This window comes from Bombus terrestris, chromosome 5, assembly GCF_910591885.1.
Source record: "Bombus terrestris chromosome 5, iyBomTerr1.2, whole genome shotgun sequence".
NCBI lineage: Eukaryota > Metazoa > Arthropoda > Insecta > Hymenoptera > Apidae > Bombus > Bombus terrestris.
Genome location: NC_063273.1, coordinates 5,199,958 through 5,222,053, shown reverse-complemented (window position 1 = coordinate 5,222,053; position 22,096 = coordinate 5,199,958). Strand labels below are relative to the sequence as shown.

Sequence of the window (22,096 nt, the reverse complement as noted above, 5' to 3'; positions counted from 1 at the left end):
TCACCTTGTTCCCTTGTGCCGCGATATTTTGTGTCGTCTCCTCTTTTTTCCAGTTTTTCGCGGATAATTTTCCTTTTCTTTGTTTGATTTTTAAAATTCCCTTTACGTCCCTACGTCGCTCTCGTTAAACGTTTCCACTTCGAACGTTATACTTTTTACAAATATCCTTATCTTCTTGACGAAGAGGCAAGTCGAACTTTACATATTCCGTGTGCGAGCTGACCCGTCAACGCTTTCGTCGATCGATTCGTACACAGTTCACGGTTATTTCGTTGCTGCTTTTGTCACTACGAGTTACGGATGCGAACGAGCAATTGCCGAAAAAGGTATTTGTTCATCGGGATAGAACGCTCGTTCTCCTCGACGCCTGAACAAATTAGACGAACAAGATCTAGAAGAAAAATGACGTTCGGACATTGATGAAAAACCTATCAAACGAAAAAATCAGAATTTTTGTCGTTCCATCGACTTTTATTGCACGACAACCGCGTTAGCTATTGATTTTTTAGAAGCCTGGCGAAACTATGTTGTTAACTGTCTTCGAGATACAGCTGCGGGGTATAGTTTTGTTGCAAAGTTTCCCAAAAATGGTCGAACAAAAGTGATCGGACGTGGTTCCTAAGTAGCTAGTTTCTCTAATCTCTTTCATACACGGATAATTTTTCCTTAGACGAATCTTTAGATTTCTCTTTGTTTCGTTCCATAATATTTCGTTTTCTCTATATTTCGACAAGCACGAGTTCGCTTATACAGAGATTATCCTCTGCGCGATCTTTCAAAGGAAGGTAAGTCGATGGAACTTTTAATATCGCGATAGTCAAGAACAATCGACGTGATTTTCTACCATTACCGTAATTCGTTCACACCACGGACCGCTATGCCGAGTAAAAAACGCAAAAGTCCGTTTTCATCGATCATCTCGATGCAGATACAGCGAAACGATTAAAAATATAACGCGCTCCATGTGATATCTGATTGGAATTTAGATAAATCGCAGCGACGCGAAGCACGGTCAATCACGGGAAAAGCATGGTAGCGTTATCGAGCGTACAAAATTATTAACAATACTGTAGTTACATAAAACGAATTAATTGCAGTAATCTCTACACCCGTGTGTTCTCTACCAGCCAGCCGATCATATTGATTACGATTGTTCGCATAGTTATATTACACGTTTAAAGAACAAGCAAATATCTAAAAAATTCTAGACGATATTGCTTGAAGAAAATATTTGATCTTTAACTGCCGCACCGCGATAAACATTTACTTTTTTCGTGATAAACAACAAACGAGTTTTCGTATATTGTTACGCGCTTTGTCGTTTTCACGTATACCATGGACCACCGGTTATGGTTGAGCGAAAGATCTCGTTCAATAAAAATAAGCACCGAACTGACCGAAGCATTTATTTCGAAGCGAGTATAACCACGTTAATTAGAATAATACGTATCTCAATTTATTTTATACTATAATTTACGAGATCATCTCGCGTTTATGGCAAGCGAAAAATAAATCGCAGCTAGCTTTTTCTTTTTTTTACGTTTTCCCTTCTTTACGTTTTTCCTCTTTTACCGGCGATAACGTAAACTATCTTTATGCGGAGCTTTATCGGCTGTACGAGCTCTTTGCATTTTCGCTGTAATTTTTATATTTTCAATCGCATAGTTGCACGTCGAAGACAAAGACGACTGTTTCGAAGCGATCGAATTGCGAAAAGTTGAAATCATGCTAATTTATTGGGAACAAAGAGATTAATTCGTAGAAAAATATAAAACGTACAGAGAGTGGGCGGCCGTGTCGTTGGCATGCCACACGGGCTACCATTTCACCGTAGCTGCCGCATTGTGACTCCCGTATTTTGTTCTCCTTTTCCTCTTCCCATTCCTCTTTGTGTCGGTGTTTTCCTATTCGGCGAATAGCACGCGTACGCGAGCTTCTGCCTTTTCAGAGCGACGGCCAACGAATCAATGATCCATCCTAAAACCAAGACCCGAAGAAACATTCGTTTCCCTTAAACATCAATTACGTCCCGTCCAACTGTTTGCCACTTTCCGGGAACAAGTACGCCTCTGACTAGGATTACGCGAGCTCACAGAGTTTAGTTTCCCTTACCCGATGGCGCGGGGTTCGCAACTTGTCGATTGGATCTAACTTGCGATCGGAAAAGTTGCAGGGAAAAATGCCGCCGTTCTCCGAGTAACTTAGCGGATATTTTCTTAATGAAAATCGATCGTGTTCAGGCGTATCCATGGCCCATCTTCAATGATATCTAACTATCGTCACGAATCTCCGGTGTAATATATGGTGAAACTACCGGGATCGATTACCTCGTTGAAAACCAGCGTCGAGCGTTCTGTTCGTTATTCGCCAACCCAAGAAATTTCCAACGTTTCGAAACGATGTTTCGTGGCTAATTTCGCGCGAAATTTTGCCCAAGCGATGTTTCATCGCGGAACGAGGTATAATTGATTTTTGGTAACTAAAGTTTGGCCGTCGTTTTGTCGCTCCATTTTATAGTCGTATAGGCTATAGTTTCAAGTTATTAAATTGCCGAGCGAGCCAGCGCCAGATACAGGATTGTTTGACGTTTCAATCTCTTCGATTAACTGTGCTGTCTGCGGGACCAAGTAATATCGTTAGATACACTTTTTATCGGAAATCCACTTAGTCAACCCATCATGTGACCTGGGGATTAATTCTATCGAGACAACGAGTCGTCTAATCTCAGCGGAAGTGCCGGCCATGAGTCGAGTAAGCTTTCCAAAGGATTTCTCGTTACGCGTTTGATCCTTCAGGCTCAACTTCCGCAACGATCTACCCTTGTTTGAACTTTTCTAACCTTCTCCTCCTTTGTTCCTCTATTTAGACGAGAAAAACCAGAAACACAAGTTTCACCAAACCCAGACCCTTCGAGATCGAAATCTGCCTTCCTCCTCCATCTTGTCATCTTGTTGTCATCGTGGATCACACGAACGATAAGTGGAGGATGATTATTCTAGCGGAAGATTGATAGAAAAACACGTTTGTTCGATAATGGTCGTTAAACGACTATCGGGTTGGCGTCGTTTCAACTGTTGCTCGATGACATTCAATGCCGATATGGTCGTCGACTATCGTAATGACCTCGGCTAAAAGGGGTGAAGCAACGTTAAACGAGCCAACGCGTTAGTCTATGAATTACCAATTAAATACCATTGCTCGAGCCATATCTTTCGCTTTCTTTCTCCCTCGCGGTAGCGTGGTTTTCTCAACGTTGTTATAAATGGCGCTTGTATTTATCGCGTTGCAGTCAGAGCGCAGAAATAATAAATTGGGTCGTCGATAGAAACTGCAAGATCGACGGAGGGTTGACGATAGCAAAGTGTCGGAGAAAGTAGAAACAAGATATACGGAGGCAATGTAAGGGAAATGAAAATAAAGGCAGGAAGAACGTGGGATACGATAGAAACGATTTTATTTTTAGAGACCTTTTTACGCCTTGTCTCATCTAAAGTTTATTCTCCTTCTTAGTATCGTTAGTACGGAATATCGTTATCGAGATGTCGTTATTTTTATTTCTTTCAAGTTCGAGAGAACGATTTCGCAAGCAAGTTGACAAGGTGTGCATCGATCGATGGAAACGTTTCGTCTCCCAGAGGGAATATCAAAAATCGTTCCATTTCGTTCCGCGCCATTACCATAGCTTGCCACGATTTTCTCCTGTTCCGTTTATTTCGCCATTCGCAACGTTTTGTTTTATTTCGAGCGCATAATATTATAATTGTATCTGAAAGATTATAATCTGTCTTCTACTCACGTTTTTAATGGTCCTCTTGAGTTGTTTAGAAGCCTTCCACCAGGTTAAAACAGCCGGTGGTTTCGATCCCGTGCTCTGACATCTTGTTTCGTATTTCTTCCCCGCTGATAGGATTTTGTCTTTGCCCATAATTTCCACTTTCAATGGTTTCACTGAAATTATCGGCAGACACAGAAAGTATCAAAAGATATTCTTAACGAACAAAAGTCGAAAATTTTACAAGATACACGTGGCAAAATTTCTTTGATAATTCTGGAACGCGATAGTCGTCGTCGTGATTTCATTCTATCTTTAAAAACAGAGTGGAAACAGTAAGAAGTTGTAGAAGTACAGTACGTGAAGTGAAACGGGACAATGAAACGTACAAGAGCGCGTCGAGTAAGCGTAAAGAAAATGTTATTTGCGAAACTTTTCGACTCGGTTATCGGGACAGCATTCTACGAAAGATTTCGAAGAGGCCAATTTTCAGGGACGCGAGCGCGCGCCTAAGCGCTTTCTGTTTCGTACACGTCCCGTTATCCCTCGATTGAATCGAGAAATAAAACGGTTTCAAAAAAACAAAAAAAAAGTAACGCATTTGAGACTAGATAGGACATGGCGTTTTAACGTTTTAGCGTAATTAATAACGATTACATTACAAATTTCTGCTTGATTGCGAAGCTCGGTTTCACCGGTGGGCCGAAGGAGAAATAAAACGTTGCAGGCGTCAGAGAGTTTCATCGTAGATCGAGTTGACAGATGCCTTTCACAGCGAGGTCTTGGCTTGTTATTAATTAGATGACGAGATTGCGACCGCGCGCGGCTGGCAAACGGGAAAATAACCGAGCATTAATTAAACGTTCTGCTCGGTCCGCACGCTCGAAAACCGTGCGCTGACGCAAACCAGGAACGGCGTGGCGTGGTGCGGCGTGGCACGGCACAGCGCAGCATAGCTATTCCTCGTTACCGGCCTGTAATTATCTGCCATTGTTCGCGGCCGTTAAAGCGTTCGTTACTTGGTGTCTACGCGTTCTCGTCGTCTGCAAGTTCGCGGTCGGTAAGCTGAATCTTTTAACCGAGTCGATTAACGATCGTGGAATCTTCGTTTCCGACTTTCAAAACTTTCTCCCTTCAGCTCGTTACCGAGCTCTACGGTTCGTTTTGCCGTTAGAAAGATTTTGATCGCTTTGCAACTTCTTCGACTTTACAGCCCGCGGAGATAAATACAGTAGAAGGCGACCGCGCATCGCGGCACCGCCAAAGATTTTCCAACTTTCCACTGATTTCTGCAAGACCTGAGAGAAACTTCCTCGAGACGTAAATTTACCGTACGACCAGACTCTACGCTCCGGACCGGTTGAATAATCATCGTTATTTCTTCTCTCTTCTAGCACATTCTTCCGTTATTTTTCTTTTTCGTTCCCTTCCTTTTTTACATTTATCCAGTTCTAGCGCTTACTTTAAACCGGACCTTTTCTCCGTATCGTACAGTTTCTAATTGAACGCATCGACCGCTTAAACACGAATGAACGCTTCGTTCGCTGAACGAACGTTTACCTACTCGCGTTGATCAAGTGCTACGTAGAAAATCTAGATCTCCGGTAGTTGACGTTTAAGCGATTATTTGCTAGTTTGCGGGTCGTAAAATTTATTTCTACGTATTTTCCGCGCACGAGACAATTTTGGCGGACGAAATTTTCGTTTAGCGGTGCAGTAAACAAAAAAAAGCGGAGAAAAAGGAAGGGGAAACGACACGTTATGCAGAGAACCGGACCGTCACTCTAGCTAGTTGAAAACTGTGTCAGAGTCAGGCTACGCGACCAACAACTTTTTTGTTCGCCTCTGTCCACAATTTTGATGCACTTACTGATCCTGACAGTATGTTTCGAAACACCAGCTTTGTTCGCTGTCCGAACAAAAAGTTTTCCCATCTCGTGCTCGTCTCGCCGGAAATTAAACCAAGACTTTTGTCGATTGCTCGCTTTTTTTTCCTTTCGTCTATCACGACTCTAAACATGTCAAGATACCACAGATATATCGTATTATGTTTCACCGTTGAGGAACTCCTCTTCAACGATCAAAGGAAACTGTCGCGTAAACGGAGGATAAGCGTTAATAGATCGCGGAAAAGATGAATCGAAAAGTATTATTCCTTATGACGACGCGATGTTTCGCTATTGCCGTTTCAAGGCAAGTTTTTGGAAATGAACAGGGCAGAAACAAAGATCGATGAGAAGTGTCGGGAATAGGTTGTAAAAAGAGTGGAGCATGGAGTAGGACTCTGTGCAATGGCGTACAGAGGTAAGAAAGGAACGTCTGTGTAAATAGAACTCGTAGGAGCGAACGAAAACAAAAACAGACGGAAATTAGTGTGGGTAAAACTGCGGAGTGTTTAATTTGTAAATCAAAATTCATGTCGTCGGGTGGAAGGGCAGCCGAGAACGGCTCCTCTGAATTTGACTCGCTGCTTTTTAATACCCACACCTCAACTACGAGATAATCTTTACATTTTTCTTGCCGCCTCTCTCGACATTACCTCTTGGCTACCGTGTTTCCGGTAATTCTCGCTTTAAATTCATTCAAAACTCTTTGTACAGCGACAGGACGAGAGAAATACGAAATCGGGCTACAGACAAGGATGTGGAATTTCGCCAGCCGCCCGCGACAGTTTATTTCGACGTCTTGCCAGCGTATTTATGCGTTTAATATGTTTCACGGTTCGCGGGCTTATTACTGACGAGGGAATAATGCGTCTCACGCTGGGGAAAAAGCCAGAGTCGGGCTAAGGAGGAACCTTGCAGAGGTTGAAAAAAAAAGAAGGGCATGGGGAACGAAAAAGGAGAAAAAGGAATTGGAGAGAAGTTTAAATGGCTCGTTTGTCGATTAAGTCGGTTAGCTGTGGAACGAGCGAACATTAAAGAACGGTCCGTATGCGCCGATTCTGCGAATTGTCGACTTAAGTGAAATTTTAGCCAGATCGGCCACGATTTTAAGTGATATTATTGTCATAATTTGGCAAAACCGCAACTCGTATCGTTTTCACCAAAGCTACCGCTAACCTCTTCTCGCTCTTCGCTTAAACGAGTCGCTGGGTCTGTTTAATAAGCTTTTCCAGCAGACCACGCCCAAATACGATACGATCGCATTTGCGACTTCGCGAAACTCAACCTTTCTGTCGAAATTAACCAAACTTTCCTTGGTTTCGCGCGACTGTTCCAACGTAATATCAATGGTAGGGGTTAGGTTTTAGTTTCGTTCCTATCGATGCAAACTTTGTTATTCTCACCGTCTCGTCGAATCGGTAGCGGAACCGAAATTGGATCGTGTTATACTTTTGACTCATCGGGGAAATACACGTTTCGCAATGATAATCGTACGAAAACAGGAAGTTATTAACTTGCCGCGAGCTCGGTAAGGTATTAGGAGCTAAAAGTTGATTAAGTTCGTTCATCTTTGCGAGCGTTTGCAACGCTCCTGTTCTTAGTTGTCTCTCGATCCAAAGGTACATCTGCGAGGATTCGCGGTTGCAAGATTCACTACTTCGTGGGTCTACGCACGTCTCGAGTTTCGTTCTTTTAGTAAAATTTTCCTCGCGTTCCTGTCACGCGGTACGAACAATCGAACGATCTCTACCCGCGCGGCTTTTACACGACGGTCCTTCATCTTCTTCTATTTTGTTTTATGCATCGCCGAACAAACGTTCGATGAGCGCCCGAAGACGACGGAGCAGGAAAAGTTGAATCGTACGTCTGATTATTATCGATGGTCGATTATTACCACGAACCGAGTGATCGATTAGCAGCTCGATTCTTGCTTCACTCTTATCGCTTTCGTTGATATTCCTTCCTATGAAAGACTAACGAGCAAACGAAGAGAGGTTCGGTAGTTTTCTTACTAATTAACGGGAACTCGATGACGGTGGATTGGTCGGTGGACTTTTGTCAAATGTGAGTTCTTTGTTGTCATTGGACGTAGAAGTAGAAACGTGAGATTTCCCGACTGGTTAACGAAGTCGAGCAATTTTCTTGAGCGGCGTTCCCCAATTCCACGCGCTAATGAAAATGAACCACAGAGAGAAAATCTTTGGCCATGTCGCGGTCACGTAGCGTTCGTGTCATCTTCGCGTCACTCGTTACTTGTTAAATTGGTAAACTATCACAGTGCTTGCGGATTTATGTATATATCAGATATACGTATATTCTATATACATATGTATGTATATCGGAAAAGGACGTCGAACTTGCGAGAGTATACCTCCAGATGTGACCGTCACCCTCGAATCTTACATGACGATATTCCGATAATTCCGAAATATGCAGATATATTCGATGCAAATGATAAAGACTCGGCCGAGCCAGGTGCATTTTTGGTCGGAGAGAGACGCATGCCGGCTAGCTCTTCGGCTCGTTAGAATTTCAACTGTATCGATCAAGAATCCTCCAATTATCCGATGTACGCTTCATCGGTCGTGCCTCCAATTAGTCTGAGATTAATGGAAGCAGAAAGACTTCATTTTTATCTCAGCTGCCCTTCTCTCGAAAGAATAATAAAACCGTTGTTCGATTCATATCGAAGGCAGCTAATTTCCGAGTATGTATCTGTTTCTTCTACGGTTTTATATAGCATGCATATAGCACGTATGTATATATATCAGCGAATCTTGAATCAGTGAATCTTGGTTCAAAGGATGCAATCTTGAAATAATTTATCTCGTTTCTTTGATTTTATTTCTAGCTAATAGCGCAACTTCCTAACGATGTTATTAGTATCGAATCTTAACGCGACGTTTGCTCGAATATCCGTACTTGTAGAATAGTTCGTGAGATATATATTTGCGTGAAGTTTCTACGTAAGTTTACGCGTTTCTTATCACTGATGAAAACACGTGAACGCGAGGCGTTCGACCAAGGCGAGGCGAAGGTACGATCGATTCGTGCCCACGTCTGTCGTCAAGTCGTCTCTTCAACTCGTTAGACTTTCGAGTAGTTGAACGGAGTGCTTGTCGATCATTCGCCGCGTGCTTCATCTAACTCAGTCCAATCAACGAATAATCGAGCATCCCAGTTACCAACTCCGTACGAACGATTCAGCTGGGTCGTTAGGCATCGTGGAAGAAAAATGCAAGGTAATCTTGGTCCGATTAACCATTCCACTTTGTTATTGCTTACGCTTTAGTCGACAAGCGGTTTGATGTTTGCTATCCCGTGTACGAGCCAAGTATCGCAAAGTCGATCTAGTATCGTGTTTCTTTGCAAATTGCTGACTGCTTTAACGGATAACTCGGGTGAATGGCGATTGTTGGCGTGTTACTTGGCGCTGACGAGAATGGGCACGTGCTAGAATTGTAAACGAGCGTGCAAGCAATTAAAGTTTTGAAAGTTTTGAGTAATTGGTTAGTGTGCTTTGCAAGTGTTCGAGTTTGCCAGGGTTAGATGTTAGAGTTGAAGAGAGTCGTGGCCAAGTCGATTACTCGTTGAGTCCGTAAGTGAACGTTAAAGCGTAGTCCGTAAGTGTGACTGGGGATGAAGATATTGAAGGGTGTAGGATAATGGAAAGTTTAGCGAGTGGAGTTTAAAGAGTTGCGTTAGTGTTGTATTGAAGAGGCGATCAGTGTTAATATCCAGTCTCGCTCAGCTCGATTCTTCGAGTAATAGGATAATAGATACGTATTCCTCGTGGGAAAACCGATTTAAGGGATCTATACGTAAAACAACGTAGAGGAAAATGGAAAGCGAAAGGCGACGAAAGATTTCTCTGTTTCGTCGAATTTCCCATTTTTAACGATATTTATGACGCCATGGTCTAAAGATGGTTTTCATTTAGCGCGTATTTCCCTAGCGCGTATTTCCCAAGCGAGTCTTTTACACCATCATCGCTCAGAATTACTCGATTCGGTTTCTTCTTGTATCCGACGAGCGGTAAGACCGTCCGCGGCGCGCAATTTAATTTAAAGTTGTTTGTCCGATGGAAAAGTTTCTCGCGGGATGAATCTCGAGCGTACCGACGAGTCGGCCAGCAACCCGGTGCTTATGAAATTATTAATATTAATTTCCTGCATCGACTGACATCTGCAATCGCGGTTCTGTTCGCCGAACCAACCGGAGAGTTTTTAATCGGATCACGAACTACCGGAGCTCTTAATACGCGCAGAGAATACGAAAAGAGTCAGCGTGGACGTTCCGCGTCGCGTCGCGTCGAAACTTGCCCTTCTTTTCGCGCGAGAAACCCTTTTGGATACCAGGGCAATTGCGAATTTTAAAGAAAACGTTGATCGGCCCCTGATGAAAGTTGGGTTCGAAACCGCTGGCGGTTTAGAGCGCGCGAATATCAAGGAGAACGAATCGAAGTCGATATCGTAAAACGATTCGTAGGGACTTTAATATCGGTCGTCAAAGAAGCGTCGGGATATATCGTCGCTTGTGTTTCTCTTCTTTTTCGATGATTATCAATCGGTCGCTTTGCTGGGATTAATTCGCTTTCGTCTGATTTTTTCTATTCACTATATCATCGACGTTTTCGCCCGATAAACAGAAAGCAATAAGTCGTTCCTTTCGACCATTCAAATCGCTAACGGGTCAGCTGCGTCGAAAGGAGGCAATTATTACGATGTATTTATTCGATGACGTTTTTCTGTTTCATCCAAGATGCGAATACGCGTTTCTTCTCGATTATCGTCGAAACGCGCAGCAATGATTCGCGTGTGTTGGGTAAACGGTTCCTCTTGTAATGTATACATACATATGTGTACGCATTTCATAAAATTTAATTGGACATGGTTACAGGTATACCGATTCGTACTGGCGCACGTAGCGGTTTGCCAGGCGATTTCAGAAGTAACGTTATTAATGACATCAGAGTCCTGATTGCCTTTCAAACGTGATTTCCAGTGTTGCGCGGCCGTTGGTTGTCGAACATACTACACATACCTCTCTTTCCGTTATAATCGTTTGAAAAATGTTTCAATTTCAGCTCGTCGAATCTAACTGCTGCCATTGATATCGCCGTTTTCGAAGTTCGTTCATTTCGGTCAGATTTTATGGGAAAAAATCCGTCGTAGAGAAGTTGGACGCGCGATGGTTAAACGTTCAACCGTTTCTCGATTCGGATAAAAAAATACACGCACAAACACTCGATATTCGTTCCTCTCGTCCGAAGAACTTTGTTCGCTTTTATGCTATGTGCGACCGCGCGCGTGGAACTTGCAAAAAAGTAAAAGAGGAAATAAAAGATAAAAAGAAAGAAAAATAGAGCGAGAGAGAATACTTGGACGTGTACGCGTCGGGTGAATGGGCACGACGAAACCTCTGTGCCGACGGGACAAACACTCGAGTTTCGAACCAAGCGATTTCCTGCATCACGGGTAATTAGCGCCGTTAATTATTAATCATTTCATTAACATAACTGGGTTGGCTTTCGCGGCTAACGAAGGGGCAAATTACCTACTGTTCTTTTAGGCAGATAAAACGACGTTATTGAAATCTTCTGTCTTTTGTAGACGACTTAATTGTCTTAATTGCGATCCCCTGGTATTTCGTTCGTACCATCGATTTTTTGAATAATGTTTTTAGTTATCGCCGGTATTCTAAACGTGCGTACTCGATCTTTCGAAAACGGGAAGAAGGGATAGGAGGAATCGCGATAAAGAATTAACGAGAATGGGGGAATTCGAGTCATTCCACTTACTGTGAAGTTCGATGATAACGGCAGTAGTGGGTGGCGGTGCTAAATGAGTATTGCTTGCTTTGCAGAACAGTTTGGCGTGGTAGTGACTTCTCGTGAGACCCTTCAGCGTCACATTGCTTATGGTTACGACGTTGGTTTCGCCTCCTGGCCCTTGGGTCTCCCGAATCTCCGACGGCGCATCGATTGTCTGCGACTCCAGAAACCACGTGACTCGGGGTCTTGGTTTACCTAAATCGAACAGACAAGTCATCTTAGAACGTACACAAATGACGTGACTTATGCATTTGCATGCCGCTTTAGTCATCAGCGAACGTGACAACCGAATGAAAATGCAAACAAAATTACATTCATGGAAATCTTATAGGAAATCTCAGGTATCGCAAGCTATTTCGAGAATTATTAGAATCACAATGTGTCGAGTTCCTCCGTACAGAATTTATAATTCTTATTCCCCTGAAGGACGTATATACGATATCGATAACGTATCGTTACTTTACACGTTAGTCGTATAAAGTTTTCCCGTTGTTTCTTACATCTAGTTGGTATTCCGGTGTCTTTGCGTCCCAGTCTTATCGCTGAAATTTCATTTATGTCGTCGTTACGCTTTTTCCCTATTGCCGGAATTCTTGATTCTTCGGAAGGTTAAGTTTCCTAGTTGTTAGAATTCCCTCTGCAACTTCTTTTACCTCTGGTAGAATTCTTTTCTCGAATGTAAGAATTTTTCCCAGTTGCAATTTCATCAGGGTAGGTTGTACTTTAAAAAGGTATCGCCGAAGGAAAGCCCGTCGACTGAGCCTCAATGATACGGCATTTTCTAGCCTTGATCCGGGATGATCACACACGAAAGTAGTTGAAACCGGAAGCAAACTCTGAGAAACGTTTACCGTAGCGAAATAGTCGATAGAAATGATTTTCGAGAAAGTGACTATTAGTAACCACTGACCGAGCAGGGTAAATGGACCGTTGGATACTCGACCAAGAGCTGGTTGTTGGTAGCGTAAGAAAGCTTCGGACACGCTCCGTCACTCGTGGGAGAATCTAACGGCGTCGATGCTTGATCTATCGCTGTTTGATGTTTTACTTGGCAATCCCGCAATATCGTTGATCCATATCTGACGGAGTGTTCTCTATCGCTTACTCGTAACAAGCAGGTTGATCGTTGGTTAGGACAATTCGAGTAACTCGACTAATCCGAGTAGACGACGTATCGAAACTGTGTCCATGTTTACGAATGTGTATCAGAGACTCCGAGCTAGTCGTCAATCACGTCGCTCGACGGGTCTTACTCGGCCACAACATTAGCGATCTCGATAGTCTCGATGTACCGGTTATATGGTCACCTAATTCTCCGAGTTAATTATCCGTGCAAATTTGTCTCCTTGAATCGCGAGTATAGAAGGATCCCGATGCGATAGAGTCGGCGTATTTTATCACGTAAACGATGGTGTACTTCCTGTATTTCCTTGATTAGATCGAAAATATGTATACCTACTGTATACACGTAGTAAAGACGAACGCGATCGCGGACCTACAAGTATCTCTGGATAGATCGGTTCGTTTCGAAGGTGAATTACGCGGCCGGAGAGCTAACAGTGACAGAAATCGTGGCTTGTATAGTTGAAGGAGGAAACCGGTGGAGGGAGAAATCGAGGGTGAGTGTCACACGCTCTCGACTTTCCGGTAGGCGAGATGGGGAATTATTTCATTGCTTCTACGAGAACGGAACTAGAAAAGGTGGAAGTAAGGGGCCGGGGATTTCTGGGGATAGGAGGAGAAGGATGTTTATTGCTCTCCAGGTTTCCACCTGGTATCATGGATGGTACACAGGTATATATCACGAGATTCGCGAGCTGAGTACGACTTGCTCGTAATAATGCTACGCGACAGCGAAGGAAGTACAATAGAAGGCGAATTTTAGTGGCTTTCGACCGCATTCGCTACATTTGTAGCCCCGACAAGTCCCGATCGTTTCGTTTACTCTGTACGAATTTCGTTAGATATACATTGATACTTGATTTTTCTGTAATTTTGATTCTCGACAGAGGCAAAGTTGGAAATTTCAGAAAAGCCTGGCGCGACTGTTTGCTCGTGGACGCAGCTTGAAACTGGAACGTTTCACGAACAATAGAGCGCATGGTGTTACGTTGAGAGGTTCCTAATAACGCAGCTAAGTTTAGCTGCCACTTAAACGATGCCATTTATACGATTCAAGTTTCAAGATTCGTCAACGAGGCAGCCTTTCCGCGGTAATTAGTCTTGTTACGAATAGCGATCGATCCCCGCCCCTTTAAGCTGGGTTTTTGACTTTTCGATAACGTTTTTGCCTGAATAAGTGTCCTTAAGCGAGTCTGTCCCATTCACACCGGCGGAATTTGCTGGAAATCAATTACCGCCGCGATTCGTCGGGAAATTTCATAGTTTGTACTGATTTTATTTTCCTTCCCGTCTTTGCAGTGGAACGCTAGGAACTTTAAAAACGCCGGGAAAGTAAAGATCGAGCAAACAATGAAAGAGAAAAACTGCAGGATTCGCGAGTGTTGGTCCGCGAGGTTAAAGCAAGGAATACCGTTAGCCGCGAGTCACGTTAAAACAAACACTTTACTCTGACCTGCTGTAGAATTACTTTCGTGCGGACGTTTTAACAATGCCGAAGCAACGCGCAGCAGTCGAGGAAGGTGATGCGTGGCAAAGGCTGAAGATAGTATATACGTGTGGTATCTACACATTGTGCGACAACAATGCGTGCCACAATGGACATCTCGCCAAGGTGTGTTAAACATCTCGATCGCGCATCGTCACGATCCTGTTTTTCATATTTCGCGTGTATTGTAAATTGCCGAAGCAAAAACTCGCTCCAAACGAGATAAAGTAAATCAAAATCCTTATTTGTAAGAGATTATCGGGGTTTCTTTTTGTTTCATGGATGATAGAAGAGTTTCGGTTTGCATATAGAGAACTATACTCGTGTCTATTTTGTCTCAGTTTTTGAATACTCGTCTCTTTGCAACAGCGCTTCACCACCGCCCTCGATGTCCGACCTTAATTGGAAGAAAGGAACGTTCGGTCGCGCAGTGACCTCCCATTTTCTGTTGTTTTATCAAAGACGGTAAAGGCGGTAAGTCTGAGAAAGAATCTACGGAACTTAGGTCTCGAGTTGATAAAATTCCGAAATTCCGATCTTCTTTACTTCATGAATCCTCTTTTAACCAACGACCATGACGTACATCGGAGAAAACACACTCGTAGAAATAGAGCCGCTGGAATTTTTGGAACCTCAACGGTCGACGACGCGACGCGACGCGACGGCTCGCTGGTTTTTTATGGATGCACCTTTGTTCGCGAAGCACTTATAAAAAATATTTCAACTATTCTACAAAAGTTTTTCGTAAATATTTCTCTCGACACGGTGAATGCTCGTTTTTGCCTCGTTTTCACGATTCGTGGAATCACAGGGTGGAAGAAAAGTCGTAAGCTTTAAAGGATGGTCGGTCGGTCGGTCGGTCGACATTTCGTTCAAGTTCATCCAACTGGTTTTAAGCTCGCAGCCAAATAATAATCGCTACTTTGGCAGCAATACCTTGCCATCGCGAACCCAAATCTGCCGTTGAAAACGATCCCGACGATTATTCACGTCTTATGCCAAGTTAAACTCTTACCTTGAATTTTGAACACACTGCGAGTACTTTATCATATATCTATGACTGTTCACCTTTGGTACGCATGGTTTTTGTACAGTTGGTCTTGATATGGATTATACTTTGCGCTAAATCGCTTTGCGGACTCGAGCCGTTATTATCTTTAGCGATAAACAACTCGCGCATTGGTTTGCTCGATCGTAATCCATCAAGCAGACGTAAGTTTCGAACTTCTTTGTACGGAATTGGCAATTTCAAAAGGAGAGTCGGAACAGCGGCAGTGGTTGCGAACTGCCGTGACTCAGGGACGATCGTGAAGTAAGGAGAAAATATAAATTTGTCGTAAGTCGCTGCATAGACCGGTGTTTGACAGTTCTCGTTGGTTACTCGTATCTCGTTCGGATACCATGAAGTTTGGTCGACAATGCGAACCTTCCGGAAGTCGTGGGTCACCTGTCCGTGCACATGGAAAGAGAAAACTCTCAGAGTAAGTTGGAAATTCGTTTTCTCCTTGGAGTGACAAATCGCTCGTCCGAAGGACTGCAGGGTGAACGGTTGGCTGGCCCGACGACTGGTTGGCTGTGAGCTGTAAGTCGTGTAATCTTCCTCAAGGACCAGAGGAAAGAGCACGGGAAGAGAGAACGAAAAAATTCGTTGTTGAATTAAGGAAAAAGTTCCGGCAGAGGCAGTTTCTCGTTAATCTTTCAGATTCCATTGCTCGATGTAATATCGAATGTATAATGAAATTAAAACATTTTGGTTTCACGAACGATGGAATATTTCTGAACTTTTATGTGCAGAACAATGTCGATAGCGAGTCTCTCGGAAATTTACCTCGATTAAATAATGTTTAATAATACGTTTGCGATTGGCATATCGCCGCTCGAGGGCTTTTTTCAATTTTCATCTTGCATCATTATCGTCGGAAATCGTTCGGTAGAAAAACAGTCTCGAATTCGAATAATTTCGTAACGGTTAGTCTCTGGATCGTTCACGTTTGGAAGCGTTGCGCGAACCAAGAGACGATAATGTAAACGGACTTCTTTTTCGCTAACGATAGATGCATCGTCGAATGAGTTAAGAAGGGTTTGCAAACTCGAGACACGAGGCTGTACCGCGAAAGAGAGTACCGCGTCGAAGATTAAAATTGGCGTCGATCCAGAGAATTTGTCGCGCAACGTGACACCTATCAGGCGACGAATCTTGGAAAAATCGCGCTGGACTCTTCTTTTTCCTTTCTTCTTCTTTTCCTTCCTCCTTGGACTTTTCGCCTATTTCACTTCGTATTTTCTTCGAATAAGCGAATGCTGGCTGTAAATGGAATTGGCTTCGCTCCAGTGAATACTCGCGGTTCAAGGAAATAGGATTTTTCGTCCGGCGCGCAAGATTCGAAAGACGTTTGCGCATTCGTCACCCTTCGTGCTGCGTTTTACGCGCGATTACATATACGTGCAGATTTCCCTTCTCATGGTAGACGTCGCTCGCGTCATGTCGCGGTTTCGTCTTAACGCGACTTACATACCTCGGGACGTATCCCATTGATATTCCGCTGTCGTATTTTATCTCCGTTGCTATTTTTTCGAGAAACAGGCCCTGGGAGACTATTCGTATGACTGACGTATCGATGAACGCGAAACGAGACGGCACGTTGTACCATTTCTCTATTAAATTTTGCCAAGGAACGAGTCCTCTCGAAGAAGAAACCCAGTTTTAGCGCTGTCGTCGAGCAATTTGATCGAGTATGACGGATGCTCGGTTACTGTCCGCCAGGTTTTTATAAACGATGCGCAGCCACTTATAATAATTCATCCCTCTAATCGGCTGGAAGCAATTTCTGGCAGCGATCCATTATTCCTGGTATTAGAAAGGAGGCGGACTTTAGTCAACGGAGTTCCGGCCAATTAATCCACAGGGGCGGAACATGGCGACAGATTATTTTCTCGCGAAATAAATGACAGCTCCGACACGAGAGTGCAAACAGAGGGATACACCGTTTTGCAAGATTGTTTCGGAAGCCGTTCGGTCGTTAATCTCGCACACGAAAAATTTACACTCGACGCTTACCTCCGTGAACCTCGCAGACAAGGAACAGGTCAGCTCCTTCGGGATAGGCCTCGAGAAGTTTGCTCATGTCTCTTCTCTTCGCGTCGTAGATTATCGGCTTCGCTGGCGGCACTGTGAACAGAAAGGGAGACCAGGTGAGCGGCGACGCGTTCCCTTTTCTCAACCTAGACCGATAGAATCGAATTGGAAGATAATTTGGGTGAATCGAAGGGTCCAGGGGTCGGAAAAAGGCGACTGATAATAAGGGTAAAACGAAAATGGAACAACGTGCGATCGCGTCACAGTGGAACGAGACAAGGAAAATCACTTCTACCTGACTCTCGAAGCGAGGACCTTTTTCTCTCTCGCTTCCTTTTATCTCTAGGATTCTTCCGTCGATCGACTTGGTCCTCGATACAGCCCAAGTAAACGCAAACAGGCCGAGTTTCATCCTGACGGCGTATTTCGCTCGATACTTGATGGAAATTGCCTCTGGCTATCGCCGCGACCATGTCAACTCGAAGCGTACATCCACGCTTTCCGCCGTCCTTCTGTTGCAAACAGGCACCGAACAACCGAGTCTTTGTCCTTTTTTCAACGGAACGAGACGAAGAGGAAGCGAGATTCGCGACGTCAGGAGTAGAGAGATTCGCTATTGTAAAACGCTGGAAAAGACTTCTGCGAATATAAACTCGATAAATCATCGCTGGGAGTCGACGTCACGTGTAGCCACAGCGAACGTCGCGTTCTGATTGTCACGTACGTGTCACTTTACATCGTAGATTTATAACAGGCGAGAGAACGCTGTTCGTGGGTTTCTCGATCTAGTGAAATTAAAAAATGAAGGTGCAAACGAAAGTTCGTTCGTTTTACCTGTTTGCTACGGCGTTTGTCCGCTGCATAGTGTCACTTTTAGTGAGATAATTGCTTCCCTTTATGCAGGCCGTAATTGTGAAACTATCTCACTCTTTCCGCAATGAAAATAATCGAGGCGTTTTGGAAGAACTCTTCTAACATCCTCCGAACGACGAACAAATGCTCTTCTTTGCACTTTCATCTTTTAATTGTAGTGGGCAGCGCACGGGTATATATTTGTCTCTTCACGGTGCCAAGTAGATTGTTTCCCAGACAGGTATGGATGCTTGGAACGTTTTTCGCTACGTCGTTGTTTCCAAATTGTACCCGTCCGTCTATTTTTTCCTATCGACGATCGAGAAACACCTTCCTAATCGTCCAGATTGAACTACAATCGCAAAACTGCGTCGCTGAATTTGCGAAGCGATTACCAACGAGTTTTCCTTTTTGCATCTTCTCTTTCGGAACGATTACCATTTCGGCGCGGATGCGAGCCAGTCACGGTACAAAAGTTCTAAAGCGAAGAAAGAAGCGAACGAGTCGCCGATCTCTTAAAGGTGCTCCAAAGACGTACGTCGTAATCTCGACCGAGATTACATTCGGGCTGCCCAAGACGGCGGCTTAGCGGCACTAATACCGGCATTCATAGCGCGACCCTTTATAGCGCGTTTACTCGCCGCTTTGACATCTTCTAGCTGGTCTTGCCGTTCCTTAAAGCGTAGTGTTCCTTCCACTGGCCATTGTTCTTCCGCCAACCGTTTCGTTCTCCCAGGAAAACAGCATTCTGCCCTTATTGTTTCGAATCGAATGTTGAATTTTCCGAGGGAATATCTGGCTCTTCGAACAAACTCCAGTTGTCAAATCCTATAATATCTCTCGTAGGTCTCCACATTTTCTATTTTTTGATATCGGTGTATTCGCACTTCTTAACCGACAAGTGGCTTGTAAGGTGAACGTAGACGAGGTAGATGTTTTCCTCTATGTACGTGATATTTTCGCAAAATAGTCGTTACGTGTTTTGCAGATTGGTTAGCAACCATAATTTACCGTGAAACAACTCGTAATTGTACATCGTATTCCGCGGGATCGTAATTTCTTGTCCTTGGATGCAAATTTTTCTCTATCCACGAAATCTTATAAGAATGTTGCTCACGGCTCTCTCGTAACATTGCAACATAGTCGGTTCTCTTGAGAAGGCTTTCCGCTGTCTGCAAAGCAGCGCGTAAATAAGCAAAACTCCGGAGAGCTCGATTTACACTGTTTCGTGTGTTGCTGGTTTTGCAGAGGCGGAAGGTTAGACGCGGTTCGCGCGGTCGCGATATAAGATGTTCGCTTGCTCTTGACTGAATCCTTTCGCCAATCCTTGCCTTAGCCACCGCGCTAGCGGTAGCTGGGTCAAGAAGGAAAGGTGAAAGGTGAAAGGCGAAAGGTAAAGGTAAAACGAGGGGGAAATAACGCATGCGAAGCTCGGTCATAGCTTGTGTTCGCGCAAGCAACCTGGAAAACTTTTACCCAAATTCTAGTCGACTGGAACCGGAAGACGCGAGTCACGAGACGCCGATGATTCGTCCGAATCTCATCGTATCGGTGGAGTACCATAAAACGGGGAACGGCTCTCGGTTTTACGTCCGTGTATATCGCGGCACAGACCCTCTGGCGAATTTCGATCGTAAACTTTTATATCACGGTGTCGGGGGAATTACGTTGAAACCGCGCATCGTGGCCTCCAAGAGATAAGAAAAACGACGAATTACGCTGCTAATCCCACGACTAAATACCCAAAGGATCGCCGATGTTCTCCCGATTCTCGTACATTTTTCCTTGGGCAATCTGCGAACAGTATAAAAAAGTCTTAAAACTCGCGACTGGCTCGACCCAGCGATTCCATGCTCGCCACTGTCGTTTCACTTTGAATCGTATACGGTGATTCGATGTTCCGCGATTGGACACGCGACGCTCGAGAAGAAGCGAGAATTTCAAAGTGCAGTTTCAATCTCGTCACGTTCGATGCGTTCGTCGATTTTGGTATCGCTAACACCTCGTCTCGTTCCTATATTCGTCCAGGATGGTTTGTCTCTTTTGGTCGGAGAGTGCATCGAAACGATGCGCGCCATCGTCGTATAGTCGAAGCGTCGCATCGCGTCGCGTCGCGTCGAGCTGTCGTTCCACACCATCCGACTACCATTTGTTTACCCATGCGTGTTTGTCCATCTCTGTGTGAGCGAATATTCAGTCGTGTGTATGTATATGGCTATACTGCTATACGTTTTCAACGGAGGCTGCGTGCAAACCGTTATGTGTAGCTACATCGATATAGATATAGGTAAAGGTATAACCGACAGAGAGCAGCTATCACCTTCCTTGCCACGATCCGGATGCACCATTTGCAGGATATTCTCCGACGCTATCGGGCCGCGACGTGCTCGGCCACGTACTTCCTCTTTTCCCCTTCGTGGGCAGGTACGTGCCTATAGATTTAAATTTGCCATTTGTTCTCGCATCGAAGTTACGTTTCTTTGACTTTTTATATATATCTGAATTACAGCGACTTTTTTCTACCTCTTTTTCATTCGGGTATTTTGCTGTCTAAAAAGTTTTGATCTTCTTTCTTCGTTCGATTTTCCTTCGATCGTACGATGTTCGGAAATATCAAATTCTTTCCGTTTCACGGACAATTATCTATCGCGATTAGTTACGATACGGCAAACAAAAGGGAGAATCGATGGTCGTAAATGCTCGGAAATTACTGATTCGCAGTTTATAAACGATACACACCTTGATCAGTCGTGGAAAATTCGAATCACCGATAAATAATGTGGTCGCAAGTTAGTGTATTAGCGTATTAACGGTATTATCCTGGAAAAGTTATCGACAGTGTGACGTAATGCTCGCGATATTTTAAGAATTACGAATATTACCGTGCCACTGTCATATATCAAGAACGATATTTCTATCGATTGCGTTGCCATCGCCTGGTAACCATCTCTTTTTTTTTTTGGCTTCGTCGTGTATTGATCAAATGTTGCGAGAGTCAGCGATATATAACACCGTGATTCGATACCTGTTATGGTAATCGAGACAAATTTTTTTGTCCCTACAAATATTTTGCAATGTTTCGAGTCGAACGGTTCGGCAATTTTTATTTAATTTCGCGTCGGTTGCGCGTCACAAGCACGCAGCGCTCTGAATAAACCTGGCCATGGAATTTTTGAACTCGCGATAAAACACGGTGCTGAGATTTAAATAGCCTCTCCGTTAATAAGAGTCGTAAAAATAGCAATCATCAGTTTCGAATATATTTATACGTGTTATGGCTTTTGTTTATTATCTATTATCCATTATCGGAGGGTGGACAGATGGTCGTTTTCAAGGTTGATGAATTCAATTTGACGCTCGATTCTGGGCCACACGTTTCTTGTCCGCGGCACTTTAAACAAATGCCAATCCGTCGGGAATACAATTTGGTTACGTTAAGCAAATCGTCGGCGGCCAAGCGAGGGTAGATTGCCAGATAACACGGAAGCTCGAAGAATATTTTACATTTGACCGAAAGCGTGCTAAGCTTACGAACATGGAAAGTATTTGAACGACTCGAATCTATTGAATTTCTCGCGGCGGCGTTCTCTTTGTACGCTATCCTCGGGACTCGGTAGCGCAAGTGTTTAGCAGCGGTAGCAGGTAGGCAGACGTGTGTTAGGTCGAGCCATAGAGGTTGGTCGAGGAACACACCACCGTACCATACGGCGGCCACGTAACGATTACCGTTAAAAATTTAGGAAAATTCCTCTGTCGTAGGTGGAAGCAATATTGTTTTTATGCGAGCATGCCGCAGTCATGGTGCCCGTTATATGCTATATACGCTCGTATATGCGCCGCACGTATCACTTTGTGTATTCTTCGAAACGTTCCTGTTCGCCGAAATTCTACTTTCCGTTGGATTTTTCAGCAATAACTTGCGACGAGTCTACACGCGCGACCCAAACGTGCGACAACAAACGTCCATCGTCGACGAGTAATCGTATTCGTCGTTCACTTTACATTCGCCACGCAAGGATTCTTATATTCTGCAGGGAGGATCGCAGTCGCTTTAGCGACCTACAAACAG

At 44.0% G+C, this 22,096-nt stretch overlaps 1 protein-coding gene across 4 annotated transcripts in view; it reads right to left on the bottom strand.

Annotated features, from left to right (window-relative positions):
* The window catches only part of LOC100643569 (nephrin), a 99,775-nt gene that overhangs the window by 33,794 nt on the left and 43,885 nt on the right, over positions 1-22,096 (bottom strand). For 3 of the 4 annotated variants that reach the window (XR_007224202.1, XM_012308772.3, XM_048406196.1), the window contains 3 exons: positions 17,158-17,268; positions 11,459-11,686; positions 3,797-3,948 (listed from right to left, as the gene is read on the bottom strand). Coding sequence is in view for 3 of the 4 variants with exons in the window: in XM_012308772.3 (XP_012164162.1) it covers positions 3,797-3,948; positions 11,459-11,686; positions 17,158-17,268 (491 nt within the window). In the remaining variant the exon portion in view is untranslated. Of the gene's footprint in view, positions 1-3,796; positions 3,949-11,458; positions 11,687-17,157; positions 17,269-17,470; positions 20,880-22,096 lie in introns of those variants that run through there. The other variant, XM_048406195.1, reaches the window with a different exon arrangement.